At 40.0% G+C, this 20670-nt stretch overlaps 1 protein-coding gene across 3 annotated transcripts in view; it reads left to right on the top strand.

Moving 5' to 3' along the window:
• SYNE1 (spectrin repeat containing nuclear envelope protein 1) overlaps positions 1 to 20670 on the top strand; it is a gene marked incomplete at both ends in the record, with an annotated part of 486197 nt that overhangs the window by 361303 nt on the left and 104224 nt on the right. For all 3 annotated transcript variants that reach the window (XM_080699888.1, XM_080699887.1, XM_080699889.1), the window contains 8 exons: positions 4481 to 4582; positions 8751 to 8870; positions 12122 to 12322; positions 14946 to 15119; positions 16291 to 16422; positions 18108 to 18304; positions 18973 to 19105; positions 19543 to 19725. In XM_080699888.1, the coding sequence (XP_080556014.1) occupies positions 4481 to 4582; positions 8751 to 8870; positions 12122 to 12322; positions 14946 to 15119; positions 16291 to 16422; positions 18108 to 18304; positions 18973 to 19105; positions 19543 to 19725 (1242 nt within the window). The remainder of the gene's footprint in view (positions 1 to 4480; positions 4583 to 8750; positions 8871 to 12121; positions 12323 to 14945; positions 15120 to 16290; positions 16423 to 18107; positions 18305 to 18972; positions 19106 to 19542; positions 19726 to 20670) is intronic.

The raw sequence follows: 20670 nt of genomic DNA, 5'->3' as shown, positions 1-20670 counted from the left end.
ATAAATACATGTATTTAGTGTTCACATTTTGGGTTAGCTTTTTAATTTGCAGAAGAAGATATTAATATCAAATAACTATTGCTTTTTTCAAGTAATTTATCTAGGAACTTCCTAGATAAATTTATCTAGAAATAACGATTACCTTCTAGTACCCTACATTCTTAAATTATGCAGTGAAATTATTACAAATATTTGTGACTCATCTCTTATTCATCCAAAGAAATTTTAATTGTATTCTAGTCCTTAATCTTCACACCAATCCTAATTGATAAGTATCTGTCTAATAATTTTGCAAAGTCAGAAGAGCAGACGTTAAGAACATAGTTTCTGAAGCCAGCACTTGAACTCAGATGCTGGCTTTGTTCCTTACTGGTATATAATTTTAGCTGCTTAACATTTTTGAGCTCTACTACCCTATTAAATCGTATCCACAGTCATTTTCTCATAGAGGGTTTTGAGGATGAAACACATTAAAAATATGTAAAATGCTTTAAATAGCGTGTGATGCACAGTAAGCGCCCGGAAAATTTTGTTATAATTCTTGCTATTGACAGTAGCACTATAACAGAGAATCTGAAACCAGCCAAAAGGTAGAATTCCACCTTCATCGTTATCTAGGCACCAAGGACTAGAGTAGGATTGTCTGAAAGAGTATTTTTGTCATTTATGGTAAACTCGAGGCAAGGGAGATGGACACCAGCCATCTCACTCAAGATCTCTTCTGAAGGCAGACTTGATAGAAAAGCATTGGTCTGGATGTGGGAAATGAGAGACAGGATGCTAAGGACTCCAGAAAATTCTAGTTTCTTTTTATTTATTTTTCTTGTGATACCGGGGATTACACCCAAGGGCATTCGACCTGTGACCTACATCCCAAGCCCTATTTTTTAATTTTGAAACAAGGTATTGCTAAGTTACTGAGAGTCTCACTAAGTTGTGGAAGCTAACCACAAACCTGTAGGATCCTCCCGTTTCAGCCTTCCAAATACGGGAATTATAGCGTGTGCCATCACTCCTGGCTCAGGGATTTCAGCTTGTGTATGGGGACAGAGAAAGGTGGTGGGTAACAGTGCCTTGACCAATAGCAAGTGTGGGTCCCTGGTGGCACTGTCATCCGGGATCTGGGATAAAATTAAGATATAAACACAGAGTCACAGTAGGCCTGGGTGTGGTGTGGAGGAAAGGCGTGGAGGAAACATTCACATCTCTATCTGTTTGATTGTGTAGTACGTAATGAGAAAAGAGAATTTCACTTGGGGTCAGAAAAGCAGGGAATGTTTCTTTTCTTTCCTGCTTGGACACAGGATCTGATTTCATGTGTGTCCTCGGTATGCCTGAAATCGACCAGATCCATTATGTAACGTATAGAAACGAATTTCACGGCTCTAGAGCTTTTTATGAATCAATAACACACTGAGTTATGAGGGCATTCTAGTCTCGCAGGAGCTGATTAGCAGTGCAAACACACGGCACTCAAAGGTACACTTCCCTTTCTGAATTGCTTTTACTATGCTAGTGTCTTTGGTCCTTTTAAATTGTATTGGTGATTATAACCAGTTGCAGTAAAATATGAACTAAACATGCATATTGTGGAACTTTATTTTGCTGGGGGACCCTACAGGAAGGACATGAAATCATGAAATCCTCTTTTAATCATGTCCTCAAGTTTTCTCCTGCCAACAAGTTTCTACTTGTTGGTGGCCAGCTCACGAACAAAAACTGGCAGTTCAAATGTTTGTATTGCAATTCAATTGAGAACGAGTTCCAGTGAAAGACCTAGCCACAATGCGTTTCACTTTACTTTGTACCAAGCACCCGGTATGAAGTCGGTGGTCAGTAGTTGTTAACGTGGCATGCCCTCGCTGTCTATGTGACCTTCAAGCATTAGCTTTTGCCAGCCGGTTAGCAATATTCTAGGCCAAAAAGACAATCTGAGAGGGGGCGTAGATGTTACATCCGTTCTAGATCTTATACATGTGGACTCATAATCAAGTTAATTGCCAGTTATCCCATATTTTTAAGTTTTTCTAAATCATAGACTTAACCCCAAATATATTTCCTAAACATGGAATTGAGTATTTTGTCATTATAAAAATGGAAAATGAATAAAAAATATATAATTAAAGAGTAAAGTAGCATAACTTATTTTAAGCCTTGAAACTTTCCATGGATTTATTCCTCATCTGGCCAGAATCCTAGCCCTTTATGCCCTATTAGTAACTTTATTAACTCTAAAAAAAATAGTTGTGACATTCTTTATGTCTATAACATGTAGATACCTTCATTATCCTGGTGTATCGCAATCATAGAATGTATTATTAAATCCTTTGGATTTTAAACCTCCTAATATCTTTTATTTAGTAATTTTAAAATCAATCACATTATCATATTCTTCACTTATCTCTTCCAGTAATTAGTGGGCCTTCCAGAAGTGCATGCTGTTTTCTATTATCTTGAGTAGAAAGAAAATATGTTAAAAGAAAATGTTATTTAAAATTATGATAATATACAGAAAATACACACATGCTTCGTTTCTTTCTTCCATTTTTTTTGTGAGATTGGGGATAGAACCAAGGGTCATTCTGCCTTTGAGCTATATTCCTAGTCCTATTTTATTTTTCATTTTGAAACAGAATCTCACCAAGTTGCTGAGGGCCTTGCTAAGTTGCTCAGGCTGGCCTTCAGCCTGCCATCCTCCTGTCTCAGCCTCCCAAGTATTAGGACTAAAGGCCTGCTTCACCACGCCCAGCTCACACACTTCATTTCTAACATGTTATGTTGTTTATACTTATCTACTCTTTATATGAATTGATCTAATTTGTATATAAATATATGTATATAATGGAGACTTCAGTGCTTTGAAATCTTTTCCAACGAATGAGAAAAATCTTTTACTTATAAATAAATAAGTGCGTGATATTCTAATGGCCCACAGGACCTCACCTTGCAGTATTCAAAATCTGAGAAAACTTAGAAGTTTCTAATATTTAAATATTATTTCAGTTCATTATTTTCTTTGGAATTGAGTACTAAAATTAGTGTGTGTGTGTGTGTGTGTACCCAGGGGCACGCTACCCGCTACCACTGAGCTACATCCTAGCCTCTTTTGTTATTTATTTATTTGTTTGTTTATTTATTTATTTATTTATTTGAGAGTCTGAAGATAGAACCCAGGGCATTCGACCTCTGAGCTCTACCCCTTCCCCTATTTTTTATTCTTTATTTGAGACAAGGTCTCTACAAGTTGCGGAGGGCCTCACTAAGTAGCTGAGGCTTTCGGAGAACTGCGAAAACTACAATCCTCTGGTCTCAGCCTCCAGAATGCTGGGCTTACAAGTAGGGGCCACCACACCCAGCTTTTGTTTTTTATTTTGAGATATGGTGTCACTAAGTTTCCTGGGATGGCCTTGAACTTGGGATCCTCCTGTCTTAGCCTCTCCCTCGTGGCTGGTATCCTAAGAGAGTGCTACATCTGCCTGGGTGCAAAATTTCTGCTAGCTATCTTTTTTTTTTTTTTTGTACAAGTCTAAATTTATGTAAGGATATTGGACTTTAAAATTAATGATACTCATAAACAGAAGACATAGTTGAGAACCTTTTGGTCTCCCTATATGTCTTTGGTCCTCCTAGATAATACTTGTTTTTTAAATTTCTTGATGGGTTTTTATAATCTTGTGCAAATTCTTTGAAAAGAGTTGAGGAGGAAAGTGAGGGAAGGAAGAAACAAGGTGAAAGAGGGAAAGGGGATCATATTACTCTTAAAATTCTATTATTCCCCCAATCAAGGTAATACCTAGAGATTGTGTTTAGACAAAAGTCATTAGCATAATATTTTTGCTGAGATTTTCATATGTGCTCATTTATTGCAGAAGTAACATTATAGTGACCAACATTGTTTATTACTTGTATGTTTCAACTCAATTTTGTTATGTGGAAAATGCTTTGTATAATAAATTTTTCAAAAGTCAATTTTAACTCCTAGATCAGTTGTTACTAGTTGCTTTTACCTTCCCAGAGGGCCGTCTTGCATCTCCTGAAAATTAAACTCCTGTACGTATACAGTTGGCCCTCTGTATCTGTGGGTTATACATCCACAGATTCAACTAGCCATGTGTTGAAACTATTTTGGTAAAAGTATTCATGTCTGTACTGATCATATATACTTTTTTTTCTTGTTATTGTTTCCTAAGCAGCCCAGTATAACAACTATTTGCATGGTATTTACATCATATTAGTTATTAAAAGTAATATGAAGATAATTTAAAGTATATGGGAGGAGACACAGATTATATGTAAATACTGAACCATCTTCTGATAAGAATTTGAACATCTCTGGACTTTTGTATTTGTGGGGGGTCCTGGAACTAATTCCCACAAATACTGAGGGATGGCTGTTTCATTTCGAAAAATCTGTTATATTTATGACTATTTTGAATTTTCCACTGCACATGTTCAATCTTCCTGCTGTTTTGCTCCTTAGAATGACTTGAAGGTGCTGTTCACGTCACTGGCTGACAGCAAATACGTCATCCTGCAGAAACTGGCCAACGCATTTGAGCAGCCCGTAGCCGAACAAATAGAGGTATCTGTGGCTCCCCTTTTCCTAGAAGAGTGGATGCATGGACATCGAGTGTATTATGAAATTTCAGGCACTCTGTGAAAGATTAGTGGCTCACCGTGGCATTTTTGTTTATCATCTATTTTGTTTTGAATACCGGGTTTGAATCTCATGCCAGGTGACACTGACTCTGTCACTTCTGTGCAGAGTTAGGAAATGCGGGCTTAGCAAAGGTGCCAGGGATGGAGTTTGCCGCCCAACAGTGAGATTAAACATGAACCTCAGTGACACAGGACAGAAAGTCACACTGTCCTTGGAAAGCTAAAGTGAAGGCACTGTGGACATTCAGGAGGGAGAAGATCAAGGAAGACTTTGGAGAGGCAGATTGGACACATGGGAAGTTCCCACAGGTAGTGACTTGGAAGGTGTCACAGCAAGAACAAAGGCAGCCATTCAGGAAGTCCTGAGCATTTACATTGAAACATGGGTGATGTGGTTTAGGGGAATTAGCATGGATGGAGATTGAGGGAAATAAGGTGATAGGCATATTTGACACGGCTCATCTGGCCTGTTGAATGTCAGAGAGCTTGGGCTTTATTCTGTAACCGGAGGGTTTCTCTCTATACTTTATTGATTCCATACCCCACGAAAAATAAATAAATGAGCATATACCACACACATAGGTGTATTTACTTATTCATCAATGATAAGCAAGTACCATGTTATCACATAAAGCATACACACAAAGGAAAATTAAAAATGAATGTGGTTGACTCTATGTGAAATATATAGTATTTCATCCTGGTGGGTCATCTTGCACAATTTTGGGTATTTATCCTCCCCTTGGAGACTCGTGGCAGAGGAGAGTCACCGGGATGTGTGAGGGTGAGAATGACTGGCAGGTCCAGGTCCCACGGCTGGCATGGCCTGGCAGCAGCGGGGGCGAGAGACCCATCATGTGGCTTCAGAAGCTGCAGTGAGGAAGGAGAATATGAACTCATGTGATGGCGGTGAAACAGGGAGGGGAGAAATGTGAGGACAATATATAGAAATCAGCTGAGTAATCATGAAAATTGTGTGTTTGAGTAGAATTGCTTCACTCGTCTCGAGAATCCCCAGGGATCTTTAGGTAAACCACAGAAACTCACCTTAAATAGACATCTCCATATCTATCTATTTATCTTTCTATCTTTATCATCTATCTGATATCTATTCATATAATATGTATTGTGAAATATATAATATTACATATATGAAACAAAGAGAATCACCCAAAATAGTTTTTGGAATTACATGCAAATGTGCTTTTTTCTTGACCATAATTTCATCTATTTCTTAAGAGAGTTCTCACTTCCCTGAATTAAAAATCATTCTCTTATATCTTTCACGTAAAAGGAAGATCCTTTAATTTTTCTTTTTTGCTTATGAGATCTGTGATTCCAAAAGAGATTCGAACAGCTATGGTGATAACTTGTCTTAGATTTATAATGTAAAATATAGAGTATTTATGAACATGAGTAATGTTTTTACTAATTCCTGACTGACCTAGAGCATAGTGTTCCCACATATGACAGAGTCTAGTTCGCAGTTGTGTTTGTGGAATCTCCCTTCACCCAGGTCCTGTGAATTCCCTCTACTTCCTCCTGTGTTGGGTCTGCTCTTTTCTGAGTCCCACCTCTTTGTTGGGTTGCTTTCTTGTTTAGTTAGTGAAAATGCTTTTAAAGAATGGCTGCATGATAGCTATTCTTTTTAAGATCGTGCGTACTTGAAAATGTTCTTATCTTAGGATCACTCATTCTTGATCCTTTGGCCCTTTGTAGAATTCTTGGTTGAAAATCAATTTCTTGGCAGTTTGGAGGCCTTGTCTTCCCTGTTTTTTTAGCTTCCAGTGTCTGCTTGAGGGATCTAAAACTTCTAATTCCCAAAGGTCCTCAATTTCTGAAATTTCACAACCGCTTGCCTTGGGGAGGGTCTATTTTTATCCATTAGTCTGGGAACTCAGTTGGATTTATTTATTTATTTATTTATTTTGGCGGTTCTCATCTTTCCTTTCTGGGAAATTTTTTAATGATTTATTTAATACTTTTTATTTCTTCATTTTGTCTCCATTCTGAAACTCCTTTCAATCAGATGTTGGATATTTTTGTCCAATCAGTTTTTCTTTACTAAGGGATCTTTTTCTCTGTCTTTTCTCTCCATTTTCTAGGTTACTTCTTCAATTTCAATTCTAAACCCTTTGACTGGGTTGTTCATTTTGAATCTCATGTGGTTAATTCTTTCAAGCTCATTTTTGTTTTCTGAATGATCCTTTATTTTTTATAGTATTCTGCTCTTTTCCTAATGATGACATTATCTTTTATAATCTCTCTGAGATGTCTATCATTTGTCTCCTTTGTTCTCTGTTTTTAATGTTGGAGATGTTTCTTGAGTCCATGGACTTCTTTTGTGGTCTCTTAACATTTAAATTGGGAGAATAAGTGCTGAATAGGAACTTTATGTAAGGAAGGAGTTTAATAATTTTGAGATACTGAAGGGCAGAGTATGGGGACCATTTATTAGAAAATATTTGCACCTATTTTTGGGACCTTTTCTACTGGTCTTATGAGACTTTTCCTTCTTTCTGTACAGTAGAGGCCTGGATACAGCAGTGTGTGTGTGTGTGTGTGTGTGTGTGTGTGTGTGTGTGTGTGTGTGTATTTGATTTTGAAACAGGGGTTTGCCAAGTTGTTGAGGGCCTTGCTAAATTGCTAAGGCTGGCCTTCAACCTGTGATCCTCCAGTCTCAGCTTCCAAGTGCAGGGATTGCAGGTGTGGACCACCATGCCCGGCTTTCTGTACTTCTTGAAGCATAGACTTAGAGGCCCACATACAGCGTTCTATCAGCCCATGCCCATTTCCAGTCAGGCCTTTAAGCCACGGCTGTCTGTCACCACTCACTCTAGAGACCACTGCTTCCCTTCTCTAGAACATCAAATTTCAGTTTCTTACAGGGAAGGAAAGGGGTGATGTGGAACGAGGAATGGGACCAGGCATCTCCACTCTCTAAGCAGATGGTCACCAGCACTCCTTCTGTAGCCCCCCATCCCCTTCACTTGGAGTTCCCAAGACTCCGACATCTCTAAATTGGATGGTGTAAGTCCTCTGTCTAAAATCGCTGGCGTGGATCCCCACTCTAAGAATTCAGCTCTCTCTCAGACTTTCTAAGTCAATTTTCACATGTTCTTTTCTATCTAGATTCCAAGATTCTGTTGGTATTATCTTTTCCCTTTTCCCCTCATTCTTGTAGATTTATGGGGAGAAAAACACTCCCAAAGCAAACAAAATATTTGCTGTGGTTGCAGTGAAGTTTCAGAAAAGAAACACTTGGGCGCATGTGTTCCATTGGCCTCTATTGGCCATCTGGATCCCAGGCTCTTTTCCTCCTTCAAGGGCAACGGACGCTGCGTCTCTTCCAACAGCCTACTTAGCCCGGGCGCTGCCAGTCTGCTCTCTCCCTTCTCCAAACTCCTTTAATGGAGATGAATTGCTTCATGCAGCTCAGCATTGAATCAGATTCTGCTTTCTTTTGTTTTGCTTCCTGACCATACTCTCAGCTCCTTGCAGTCCGGGATGAGGTCCTGTTAAGTTTCCACAGAGTTCATGCTGGAAAGATAAAGGCTCGGCCATGGCGGCCACTCTAACACTTGCTGATGGGTTGAATTTCTACTTTACAACAATGAGCGAGCCTTCCTTGACCAAGCCGCACTTATTTCCCAGTTGCCTTGCTTTAGAATAGTGCTCATGGCTGCATTTCAGGAAACCAGACATGATCCCCCAGTGAACCTCTCTCTAACTGCATTCTGTATCCGGCTTCTTATTTAAACATGGCTATTTACAGATTCCTTTATTATTTATTATTTATTTATTTATTTATTTATTGTAAAGAAGCCTTCCTTCTCTGGATCTTCCACCCTATGCCTCTCCTACCTTCTTACTTCTAACCTGGTTGGTCTCAAATATAATAGAAGACTGTCTTCTCTTTTTGATACAATATATGACAATGACATTTACATTTTTTTCAGAATGATTCCCCTTTTTGTATACTTTTTTTTTGTAGAGGGAAGAAGGAACAATAAAGAGATGTAACAGTCACATCTCTTGTTAGGGAAAATCGTGCTTGGGAGTTTTAATGCGATGTCATAAATCTCACCTAGGCAATAACACAAGCCGAAGAGGGACTAAGGGAACTGGATACAGGAATCACTGAGTTGAAAAGGCGTGGAGACAAGCTGCAGGTGGAGCAGCCCTCCCTACAAGAACTCTCCAAGCTCCAGGTACGAGCTGTAGTCAGAACTATTGAGCTTCTGCCGTGCGTCCTGACTTGAAATCGAGGAAAAATAAAAGCCTATTTTATTGACTTCCTTTATACAACTCATGTCAATTAGGTCTTAAATTTTCTTCCAAGTAACTCTTCTGAAGCTTTTACTATATTTAGTGCAATAAACTGAGTTATATCTTTATGCATCTAAGATTCATATTAAAACTTTTTTGAGGTACTAGGAAGGGAACCCAGGAGCATTCTACCTCCAAGCAACACCCCCAGCCCTATTTCTGATTCTTTATTTTGAAACAGGGTCTCACTGAGTTGCAAAGGGCCTCACTAAGTAGCCGAGGCTGTCTGCAAACCTGGATCCTCCTGTCTCAGCCTCCCGAATGCTGGGATTACAAGCGTGTGCCACCACGCCTGGCTAAGATTCCTATTTTTCTAACATTTATTTTATTATTGTCATGTTGGCTAAAATTTGTACAATAGTTCAATAGTAGCACAGAATTTTCCACTATAGAAGATATAACTATTATTGCTCCTACCTGGAAAAGATAGTTATATCTTCTATCTACCCTGCATTTCACTGTCTCCCCAGAAACTATTTAGAAGAACAAATATTGAAGTAATTCTATTTAGAGAGTATTCTTTTCAATGTTCAAAACCCTTAGTTTATCTTTTAAAAGTGTCTGAATGGAATAGAGACGTTGTTTCAATTCTTAAACACGAACAAAAAAAATTAAACTAGAAAGTGTTGAAATCTAAATAGCTATTCTGATATCCTTAGAAATTGAAAATAACATTTTAGGTAAATTTGACTTCTTGGCTCAGACACAGAGATGAAGTCTGATATCCGAGTGAGAAGGAGTCACTGAGGTAGCAGAGCAGTGGAACTGAGCATCGGACAGACAGTGGACTTACTCTGTATTAAGAAAGAATTGTGCACAGGTTGTGCAGACACACACACACACACACACACACACACACACACACACACACATTTCTCTGTATTTCTTACTGAGGATTAGTAGTAAGCATTAAATACAAGGTCACAATTTCTTTCTTTTGCGCAAATGAAATAGCTCTTATAAACAAAAGGGCATTTTTGTCTTGACTGTCTCAGTCCTTTAAATAACATTCCTGGTGTCAGGAGCCCAAAGCCCCGCCTTCCTCTCTTTCCCACTGTTTCCCTCCAGCCCTTCAGCGTCAGGTGTGATAGCCAAACGTCACAGCAGTAAATAGGTATTAAAGTTGAACTTTTCCAGGCTGAACCACTTGGCCCTGCTCAACCTTAACATGATGCATTAATTGGGTCCATACGCCTCCAATAAATTTCCTGTTTGGTGTATCATCGTCTCCTAAAATGTCTTTCCAGATTAAACACTTATTTACTCACCACGTTTGGCAAAAACATGGCCTTTTTAAGTCTTAAAGTTTGTCTGTTCACATTAAATCCTCTTTTCCTCTAGCTTTTTATTTCCAAGACAGTCCAAAATCTGATATTACTTAGCAGGCAAAAACAAAAAAAAAATGTTAAGGATACTCTATTTAATTTATTTAATTACTCTAACAATATATAAGTGCTGAGAATATTATAAAAATTAAAATCACATTTTCTGTGATATCTTTCTCAGCCACATGGGCAACATGGGCTTTTTTTTTTTTTTTTTAGCATTTTAACTCCACATCTCCCTATAGACAATCAGCTTCCTGAGAAGATAGTTGTCAAATCTATCTCACTCACCATTGCTAGGAAACACTTTTATATTCTTTGGAATCTTAAATATTGAGCTTATTACCTTTTTTTTAATAGGTAATTGGGATTGAACCCAGGGAAATTCTACCTCTAAGCTACATCCTAGTCCTATTTTTTATTCCTTATTTTGAAACAGGGTCTCATTATGTAGCGGAGTGCCTCACTAAGTAGCTGAGGCTGGCTTTGGACCTGTGGTCCTACTGTTTTAGCCTTCCAAATACTGGGATTACAAGGACGCACCACCATCCTGGCTTATTAAGCTTATTTTTAATAGATACTTTGTTTAAACTTTTGACTTTTCTTTTACTTTATGTTTTTATGATTTAATCAATCTAGATTGTGTTTCAGTGTATAGCATGAGATGACACTCATTTTACTTTTCCCCAAAGAACTGAGTTGTTTCCATATTACATATTGATTATTTCATAGTTTGATCCTGTGACTTCATTCATTCTTAAATGCTTATAGATACAGTTCTTTTTTTTTTTTCAATTTCTCCACCACACTTTTATTTTTATTTTTATTTTTGGTGGTACTGGGGTTCCTGGAAGCCCTTCTACCTCTGGGCTATACTCCCAGATCTATTTTATATTTTTTTTATTTGGAAACAGGGTCCCTTAAGCCAGCGAGGCTGGCTCCAAACCAGCACGATTCTCCTGTCTCCGCTTCCCAAGCATGGGGATTACAAGCGTGAGCCACCATGCCCAGCTTTCCCCCACACTTTTATTATTTGTCAATTAAAAACAAAATACAATTCAAAACAAAAATAAATGCATGAGAATACTGAACAAGATGGGAGAACTTGAATTACCATATATATCAATATATATAGTATATATATTGAATTACCTTATATACTGTATATAAATATATATAGTAAATCTTGTAAATAATTTTTTTGGTACTGGAGATTGAACCTGGATATATTCTGCCTCTGAGCTGTATCCCTCAGCTCGTTTGTATTTTTGTTTTGTTTTGAAACAGGGTATCACTAGGTGGCTGAATCTTATCACATTGCTGAGGCTATGGTCAGACCTGCGATCCTCCTAATCTCAGCCTCCTGAATGCTGGAATGATGAGGCATGCACCACATGAAAAATACATTATAAGCTTAGGAATTGAGTTCCAGAGCTTATGGAGTTTTGTTTGTTTGTTTTTACGGTACTGGGGATGGAACCCAGGGGCATTCTACCTCTGAGCAACACCCCCAGACCTATTTCTTTTTTCTTTATTTTGAAACAGGGTCTCACTGAGTTGCAAAGGGCCTCACTGAGGCTGTCCACGAACTGCGATCCTACTGTCTCAGACTCCCAAATGCTGGGATTGCAAGTGCACCACCAAGCTCGAATTCAGAGCTTATGGTTTTTGAAAGACTAAGAAGGACAGGCAGGCAGTGTACATGCAGGAATCCCAGGAGGGGAGAGCAGAGGTCCTGGCGGGTAGCATGCCCCCGGGGACGTACCGGACTGTGACTTGACGCTGAGTTTGCTGCCTCTCTTTCCTAGGACATGTACGATGAACTAATGATGACCATTGGCTCCAGGAAGAGCAGCCTGAACCAAAACCTTGCACTCAAGAGCCAGTACGAAAGGGCCCTGCAGGATCTGGCTGACCTGCTGGAAACTGGACGAGAGAAGATGGCAGGCGACCAGAAAATCATCGTGTCTTCCAAAGAGGAAATCCAACAACTGCTCGACAAACACAAGGTTGAGAGAGAGAGAGAGAGAGAGAGAGAGAGAGAGAGAGAGAGAGAGAGAGAGAGAAAACGGGACTGCAAAAACATGCCCTCAAACCTTGACCTAGATTTAGTAAACCTAATGTTCTGGGTCTTTATGAGGTCTTGATGAGTTCCTACTGGTATAACTTATTCTTCAAAATGGCCAACAAATGCATATATAAACCCACTGACATTCAGTAGCACAGAGAAATTCAATAAAATATGTTTTTATAATTTTACAAACTAAAAAAGAAAACCAGCTCTGCTAGGAATGATGCTTTTCAGCTCCTCATAGTGTTCATGGACTTTTCCGCTACGTAAGCGATAGCCAGGGCGAGACTCGAAGACTCTTGGGAGGGAGCCTCTTCGTTTTAAGTCTGCTTTTTCCAGTATGTCTTTTGTGGCCCTTTGTCCATCCAGCCCCTGGGTTCTCTCCTGGCCTCCCTTGTCCCGGCCAAGGACTCTCAGCTCTCCTCTGGGAATGCAGAGCTGCCCACTCAGCTGCAGGGTTGGGTTTATGTCTCTGAATGCGTCATTCAGTTGTGGTCCTTAACCACATGATCCTGTAGTGGCTGTAGGCCTCAGACATCTTCCTGGGGACATTGAGTCCTTTAACTACGTAATCACACATGGCAAGTCTGAGATTGCACTATCAAGTGTGAACCAAAACCAAGCTCAGATTGAGCAATACTCTTTAGTAAGTGAATACCTCTCTCTCTCTCTTTCACACACACACACACACACACACACACACACACACACACACAACTAGCACTTGCATTTTTTAGCAGTGACTATGGGAAGTTTGCCAGTTCAGAAATCCAGCCTCTCAGGCTATGGGAATTCCCTGTAAGGAAACAAATAAACAAATCCCATTGGGTTATAGAGAGTTAACATATTCTGCTATTATGTAGCTCACTGGTGGTTTAAAATGGTGGGTTATTTATTTATTTTTTTTTTATTCAGGGGGTGAGGGTTGTACTATTTTTTTCCCAGAGTTTTTTGTCCAAAGTTTTGTGATTTATTCAAGCCTTATCATTTGGCTTTGAAAACATGACTTTAAAGTTCACAGCTGGTTCTTCTCAAGTCTTGACTATAGCAATAAAGATCATTCTGAGTTTTTCCAGAAGGGAAACTAGGATCAATGAGTAAGGATAATAGAGAAATAAAGCATTGTGGAAGGAACAAGTCTAAAAGGAGTGGCCTGCCACTGGCCACAGGAGTCTAGCCAAGGCTATTAGAAAGAGGGCTCTGGGAAGGAAGCTTGGTTTTCAGTGCACATTGGGCTAGATGACCTCCTAGGTCTCTTCCAATATCAACATCCTCTGATAAAATAATTGTTGGCAGCCAGGGATGATGGCGCACACTTGTAATCCCAGTACGTGGGAGATCAATACAAAAAAATCACAGGTTCATGGCCAGCCTTAGCAACTTAGTAAGATGCTATTTCAAAATAAAAAATAAAATAGGACTGGGATAATGCTTAGAGGCATAATACTTCTAGGTTCAATCTCCAATACCACCAAAACAACAAAAAATATGGTTGGTTAATAATAATAATGATTCTAGCTTCTACTGACAAGCCCATGTTCTGGAGGAGTGTTCTGTAGTGTTGGTGGGAAACATGGATTTAGCTTTATGATACATGTTCAAACTCTACCTCTGACAGGACTAGCTGAGTGACTGTGGGCAAGCCACATAGACAGGTGGCTCTGTTTTGTCATCTGTACATGGGAAATAAAGCCAGCTATTTCATAGAGCCATAAACTTGGTATAAGGAAGACACAAGTCAGGCCGAGAGTTTATGCAGCACCCAGCACATACCAAGCCCTTTATTAATGTTAGCGCTTCTTACCAATTTCTGGTCCCACAATTCCGTCCATGAGGCTTAGGAAATGGGAGAGGACCCTCTCCATCCTCCACAATCGATTACACATAAAAGTAATATTCCAAAGACATTCGCAGTGTCCCGCAAGGCCTTCAATTCCGTGAGAGTAAACTATAAAGGAAACTAAAAATATACTTAATACCAAATTAGGTGAAACCATGCTTGGAAGCAAAGAATAAGCATGACAAACGTTCTAGAGGTTGAGACGGTGGAGTTCAAGCCTACCCATGGAAGAAGGCGAGGCACCGACTGTGGCCGCCTGGAGGGACATTGGAGAAGAGCAGAGTTCAGGTAGAGCCTAGGGATGGCGGCGCAGGAGCCAGTGTCCAGGGACCCAGTGGCCAGAGTTAACAAGAAGCTGTCAGGGATCGAAGAAAGATGGAGAGCAAAAAATCAGGTCTTAGGGGTCAGAGGACCCCCCCCCCCCACCGCCACTGGTCACATATGAAGACCTTCATTTTGGGACTCTCGTGTCTGCAGTTCCACAGTATGTAAGGTATATTGAAATGGGGGAACAAGGCCAGTTAGGAGACCAGAGCCCCTGTTCTGGCAGGAAGCCACTATAAGAGGTGACATGTGCCTGGGCCAAGGCTGAAGTGAGTGGAACTGGACCAGCAGCACTCAGATGTTAACTAGCTCCCTCAGCATCCACGTGTGCAGTCGATGGTGTCTTAAAATCAGATGTGGATAAACTGGTGACCTCTTTCTGTCTGTGACATTGCAGGAATACTTTCAGGGTCTGGAATCACACATGATTTTGACGGAAACACTCTTCAGAAAGATCATCAGCTTTGCGGTGCCAAAGGAAACCCAGTTCCACACGGAGCTGATGGCTCAGGCATCCGCGGTACTGAAGGGGGCTCACAAGAGGGGTGTGGAGCTGGAGTACGTTCTAGAGGTGAGCTTGCGCCAGTAGCGTCTGCCCTGTACAGCCAACCTTCAAGGAGATTTTTTTTTAATGTGAGCTTGTAGCTCCCTGTTTTCTTTGGCTTCAGGATCACGCCTTTCCTGTGCTATGTATACTTTATGCCTTGTCTGTGTCCCACTGCCACTTGGGCATGCCCTGCGCCATATTATAAGTCAGCTACTGCTGCGCCTTGCTATCAAGTATTGGGAAAGACTTCAACTAATTAGAAAACAAGGTCTTTTCCAGTTTCAAATAAAAGTCTGAATTTAGGAATAAGTCATTTGGTATTTTTCTTATTAAAATGTCTATGCTAGAGCTTCCTACCTTTAAGTGTGTATATGTGTTTTATGGGAAGCTTTATTTACAAAGGTAAGGCATTTAATTCACTCAGATGTGAAGAGCAAGCATGCCCATCCGTTTTAGCTTCAGTCCTTACTGAGATAAAGAAGGAAACCATAAGCCAGATATGGTGGCACACACTTTGTAATCTCAGCATTTGGGAGGTTGAGACAGTAGGATGGAGGTCCAAGGACAGCCTCAGCTACTTAATGTGAGGCCCTTCGCAACTCAGTGAGACCCCGTTTCAAAATAAAGAATAAAAAACAGGGCTGGGGGTATAGCTCGGAGATAGAATGTAGCTGGGTTCCATCCCCAGTACCACACACACACACACACACACACACACACACACACACAATAATAATAATAATAATAATAATAATAATAATAATAATAATAAAACAGGGCTGGGGGTATAGTTCAGAGGTAGAATGTACCTGGGGATGGAACATCCCCAGTACCACAAAAAAAAAAAAAAAAAGAAGAAGAAACCATACATATCAGATGACAAGCACACTGTATACATTATTTCAGACAATGTTCACAATGGAGAAAATAGTCTTGCCATTTTAATATGCAGGAAACAGTTTAAAGTTTCTGGTCACACAGCTAGTTAGCCGCGGGATCTAGTACTCACTCGCAACGCTCACAGGGGCCACCATGCAACCATTTGCTTTAAAGCCATCTGTTGCTTCCCAAAGCACAGTCCCACCCATATATTCCTGGCATGACCTGGCATGACCTGGGTGCGTATTTTGTGTACGAGGAGGAATGTTGTTCCGGAGGAAGGTGCTGTATCTCACAGGGCACTGTTACCTTTCAGACATGGTCCCGCCTGGATGAGGACCGCCAGGAGCTGAGCAGGCAGCTAGAGGCGGTGTCCAGCAGCATCCCCAGCGTGGGGCTGGTGGAGGAGAGCGAAGACAGGCTCAAGGAGAGGACAAGTCTCTACCAGGTCAGCATCCTCAGCGTTGTGCTGTTTCTTTAGAAATTTTCCAGTAGTTTCAGCAGAATCTAAACAAACTTGTGACCAGAGGTTTTACGAAATGCTTTTCTTTCAAGTTGTTAACATTGCTGGAAGCAGAGAGGTTGTGTTTGTGTTCTTTATCATAGAATCTTTTTTTTAAGTCTTTCTTACCCAGTGCCAAGAAATATGCTAGAAGTTCAAGCTTCTTAGGCTGAGGCAAGAGAATCACGAGTTCAAGACCCACCTGAGTAACTTAACAAGACCCTGTCTCCAAAGAAAAATTAAAAGGGATGGTGGGAATTCTTGCAGTTTTTCTCCATTCAATATGATGTTGGTTTGGGGTTTATTGTATATAGCCTTAATGATATTGAAATATGTTCCTTCCATTTCTATTTTCTGCAGTGTTTTTAACATAAATGGGTGTTGGATTTTGTCAAATGCTTTTTCAGCATATATTGAAATGATCATGTGGTTTTTGTTCTTAGTTCTATTTATGTGGTGAATAACATGTATTGATTTGCGTATGTTGAACCAGCCTTGCTTTTCTGGGATGAAACCAACCTGGTCATTGTGCACAATTCTCTTGATATGATTTTGAATGCATATAGCTAGTATTTTGTTTAGAATTTTTGTGTCTATGTTCATTAAGGATATTGGTCTGTAATTTTTCTTTTTTGAAGTATCTTTATTTGGTTTGGGGATTAATGTGAGGCTGATAGGAGAGGAAGAAAGCTGAGGTTGTTCAATGGAGGAGCTACATACGAATATGTGTAATAGCATAAATATAACATGACTAACCTGGACACTCTCTATTGGGGGAGGGAAAAGGAGGGGAAGGGCATGAAGCACAATGTAAATGTGCACCACTCTCAATATGTTCCACTTATAAAAAATAAAAATTAAATTTAAAAAAATAAATAAAAGGGATGGTGGGAATGTAGCTCAGTAAGAGAGTACCTCTGGGTTCAATCCATAGCACTACAAGAGAATAAAATTAAATTTAAAAAGACTTTCTTAGCCGGGCGTGGTGGCACACACTTGTAATCCCAGCATTCGGGAGGCTGAGACCTGGAGGATCCCAGTTCGCAGACAGCCGCAGCTACTTAGTGAGGCCCTCTGCAACTCAGTGAGACCCGGTTTCAAAATAAAGAATAAAAAATAGGGCAGGGGGTGTAGCTCAGAGGTCAAATGCCCCTGGGTTCCATCCCCAGACCTGCAAAAAAAAAAAAAAAAAAAAAAAAAAAAAGACTTTCTTGCTTTTGGGAGCTAAGGATGTGGCTCCGTGGTAGAGAGCTTGCCTAGTATTATGAGGTTCTGGGTTCCACCCCAGCCCTGAGGAAAAATAAAGCCTTTTTTTTTTTTAATAAGAACTCTTATTGAAAACTTTTCAAGCATTTTTACTAAGTGTCCACCAATCATTTTCTGTATATATTTTTTGCTATTCTTAAAATAATTGAGTCTAACAGTTTTAAACGTACCTAAAGTTGCTATGAAAAAAAAAAGAAAATCTGAATTTTGATAAAGATGAAACATTCTTAAGTTTACTTGGGCACAAATAGTTTACTTTTGACTAATGAATAAGGGAACATTGTGGGTATCAGAGAAATTATATTTCTCAAAGGTAAAAGCAGGCAGTCTTAACATGTTTAACCCAGTATTATCAATCATTTTAGCACTTAAAATCCAGCCTTAATGAATACCAGCCCAAATTATATCAAGTATTAGATGATGGAAAACGACTTCTGATCTCCATCAGCTGTTCAGATCTAGAGAGCCAGCTGAATCAGCTTGGAGAGCGCTGGCTAAGTAATACCAACAAAGTGTCTAAGGAACTTCACAGACTGGAAACAATATTGAAACACTGGACCAGGTAATGGAAGGACTATTTTACACATCTTTATACAAGTACGACAATGTATTAATAAGGCTAGTGGGTGCTGGTCTTGGAAAAGATGGGCAAGTTTGGAAAATTGCATAGTTAGGAAATAAAGACAAACAGAAAGCCCCAGTGGATTTTTGTATAATTGTATAAGCACATATTTAACACTGAGTGAGTGGGCAGGTGTATAGTGCAACTTACCTGTGAGCTGCCATCTTCCTCTGCCTAAGGATTGTTCCTGGGTGGTCACAGTAAAGTCTTTGAAGGAGAGAAGGAAGAGAAAATGTTTATCAAGCAAAACTTTTCAAGGGCAAAGGGAATTATTCACAGACAATAGATGGTGATTCTGTACTTAATCATATACTCTTCCTTTATGTCAAGGAATATTTTATAACCATCATCTAATATTTCTAAGGGGCATCAATATGAAGAAGGAAAGATATTTTTGAGTTTCAGTTTAGAGATACGCTGAGACACAGAGACTGACCTGATCAAGGCAAAAATATGAAAAGAAAAGAATTTCAGAGCATTAGCCTAGTGCACTTTTGTTCTGAATCTATCAGCTCTTTTGTTTTAAAACTGTCTGAACTGGTGAATAATAAGTGAGCAGGAGATAAGGATCGACCGTTCATTAAATATACTCGTTAATACACTTACAGGTATCAAAACGAATCTGCTGATCTAATTCGCTGGTTACAGTCTGCAAAAGACAGGCTGGCGTTCTGGACCCAGCAATCTGTGACAGTCCCACAAGAACTGGAAATGGTCCGAGATCATCTGAACGCTTTCCTGGTAAGACCAAGATATGCGTGTCCGCGTATCACTTTGAATCTCGTCATGATGGTAATTACAGTGCATCAGTAAAAGTATTTTTAAAAAAGAATCTAAGGTATTTGATTTTTCAGGCCACTTGGTAAGGCTGGCCCATGTACTGGTTGAAAGGAAATTAGCTGTCCATGGGTACACTGAATAAACTAAGCCATAGGGTATTTATTAATGTTAACTCTAGGTGATGACTAGTTATGCAAATTAATAGGCCTCACCTCTGTTTATACTCAGTGTTGCTTCTTTTCAAGCGTTTCTAGTAAGAGCTGACTTTCATTTGAGGGCAGGGACATGCTTCCTTTGCTTCTGTCTAGGAGGTTTCACTTAACTCTCCTCTCAAGATTAGAGAACATTGTTTTATGTACTAACTTAGTCTCTAGCCTTAACGCTGCTGCTTCCGTTAGGAGTTTTCTAAGGAAGTGGATGCCAGATCGTCCCTCAAATCATCTGTTCTGAGCACCGGAAGTCAGCTTCTTCGATTAAAGAAAGTGGACACCGCTGCCCTGCGTGCCGAACTGTCACAGATCGACAGCCAGTGGACGGACCTGCTCACGAATATCCCCGCAGTGCAGGAGAAGCTCCACCAGGTAGGAAATGAGAAGTAGTTTATTTGGTAATTAGTGAGCAAAACCGCAGTGAATGGAAAATGACACCAGTCTGCTTCTGCTCACAAATTTAGAGGAGCTTCGTCTCACAAACTTGCTGGTCTCGCTCCTGTTGCATTACATATTCAAAATGAACTTCAGAGGCCTACAGAGGCCCACTCAGCTTTATTCCAAAAGCTTTAGTGTATGCGTGAAAGTGTGTATGCACGTGTGCTAGAATCTTTGTCCGGCCTTGTTCAAACTGTTTTCTCATGGGAAACATAGGCAGTTGCATACAGTAAAAGTACGCATGAAGATTTATAGCAGGCGGGGGTAAAAATGCGGCCTTCCACACAAGACAGTGACTGACGTTGACTAAATGTAAACACAATTAAGCATCCTCCCAGGACCGGGATGTAGTCTGAGAAATGTGGCATGGACGACTTCATCATTGTACAAACATCACAGAGTACTCCTGCAAACCAAGGTGGCTCCAGTGTCACTAGGCACCATAATGTCATGGGGCCGCCACTGTATCTGGGGCCCATCATTGACCGAAACATTTTTCACCGAATGACTGTACTCCTCTTATCCGTAAATACACATAACTCCCCTGAAATCCCAGAACCCCCCCGCCCCGGCATTCACTGCTGTGTGTCATGGGTGACGGCTCTCCTAATCAGTAGCTATGTGTTCCTAGAGAACAGAAAAAGTCTCACACTCACCTCTGCCATTCAGCACTGCATAGCAATTGATCTAGAAGTATATTTATTTATTTATTTATTTATTTATTTATTTATTTATTTATTTTGGTGGTACTCAGGGTAGAACCCAGGGGCTTTTCTATCTTTGGGCTATAATTCCAGAACTATTTGGAAACAGGGTCTCACTTATAGTTGCTGAGAGCCTCACTAAGTAGCTGAGGCTGGCTTCAAAACTGTGTGATCC

The sequence above is a fragment of the Muscardinus avellanarius genome (assembly GCF_963383645.1).
Source record: "Muscardinus avellanarius genome assembly, chromosome: 8".
Taxonomy (NCBI): Eukaryota; Metazoa; Chordata; class Mammalia; order Rodentia; family Gliridae; genus Muscardinus; species Muscardinus avellanarius.
This window is presented reverse-complemented; position numbering and strand designations above follow the sequence as displayed.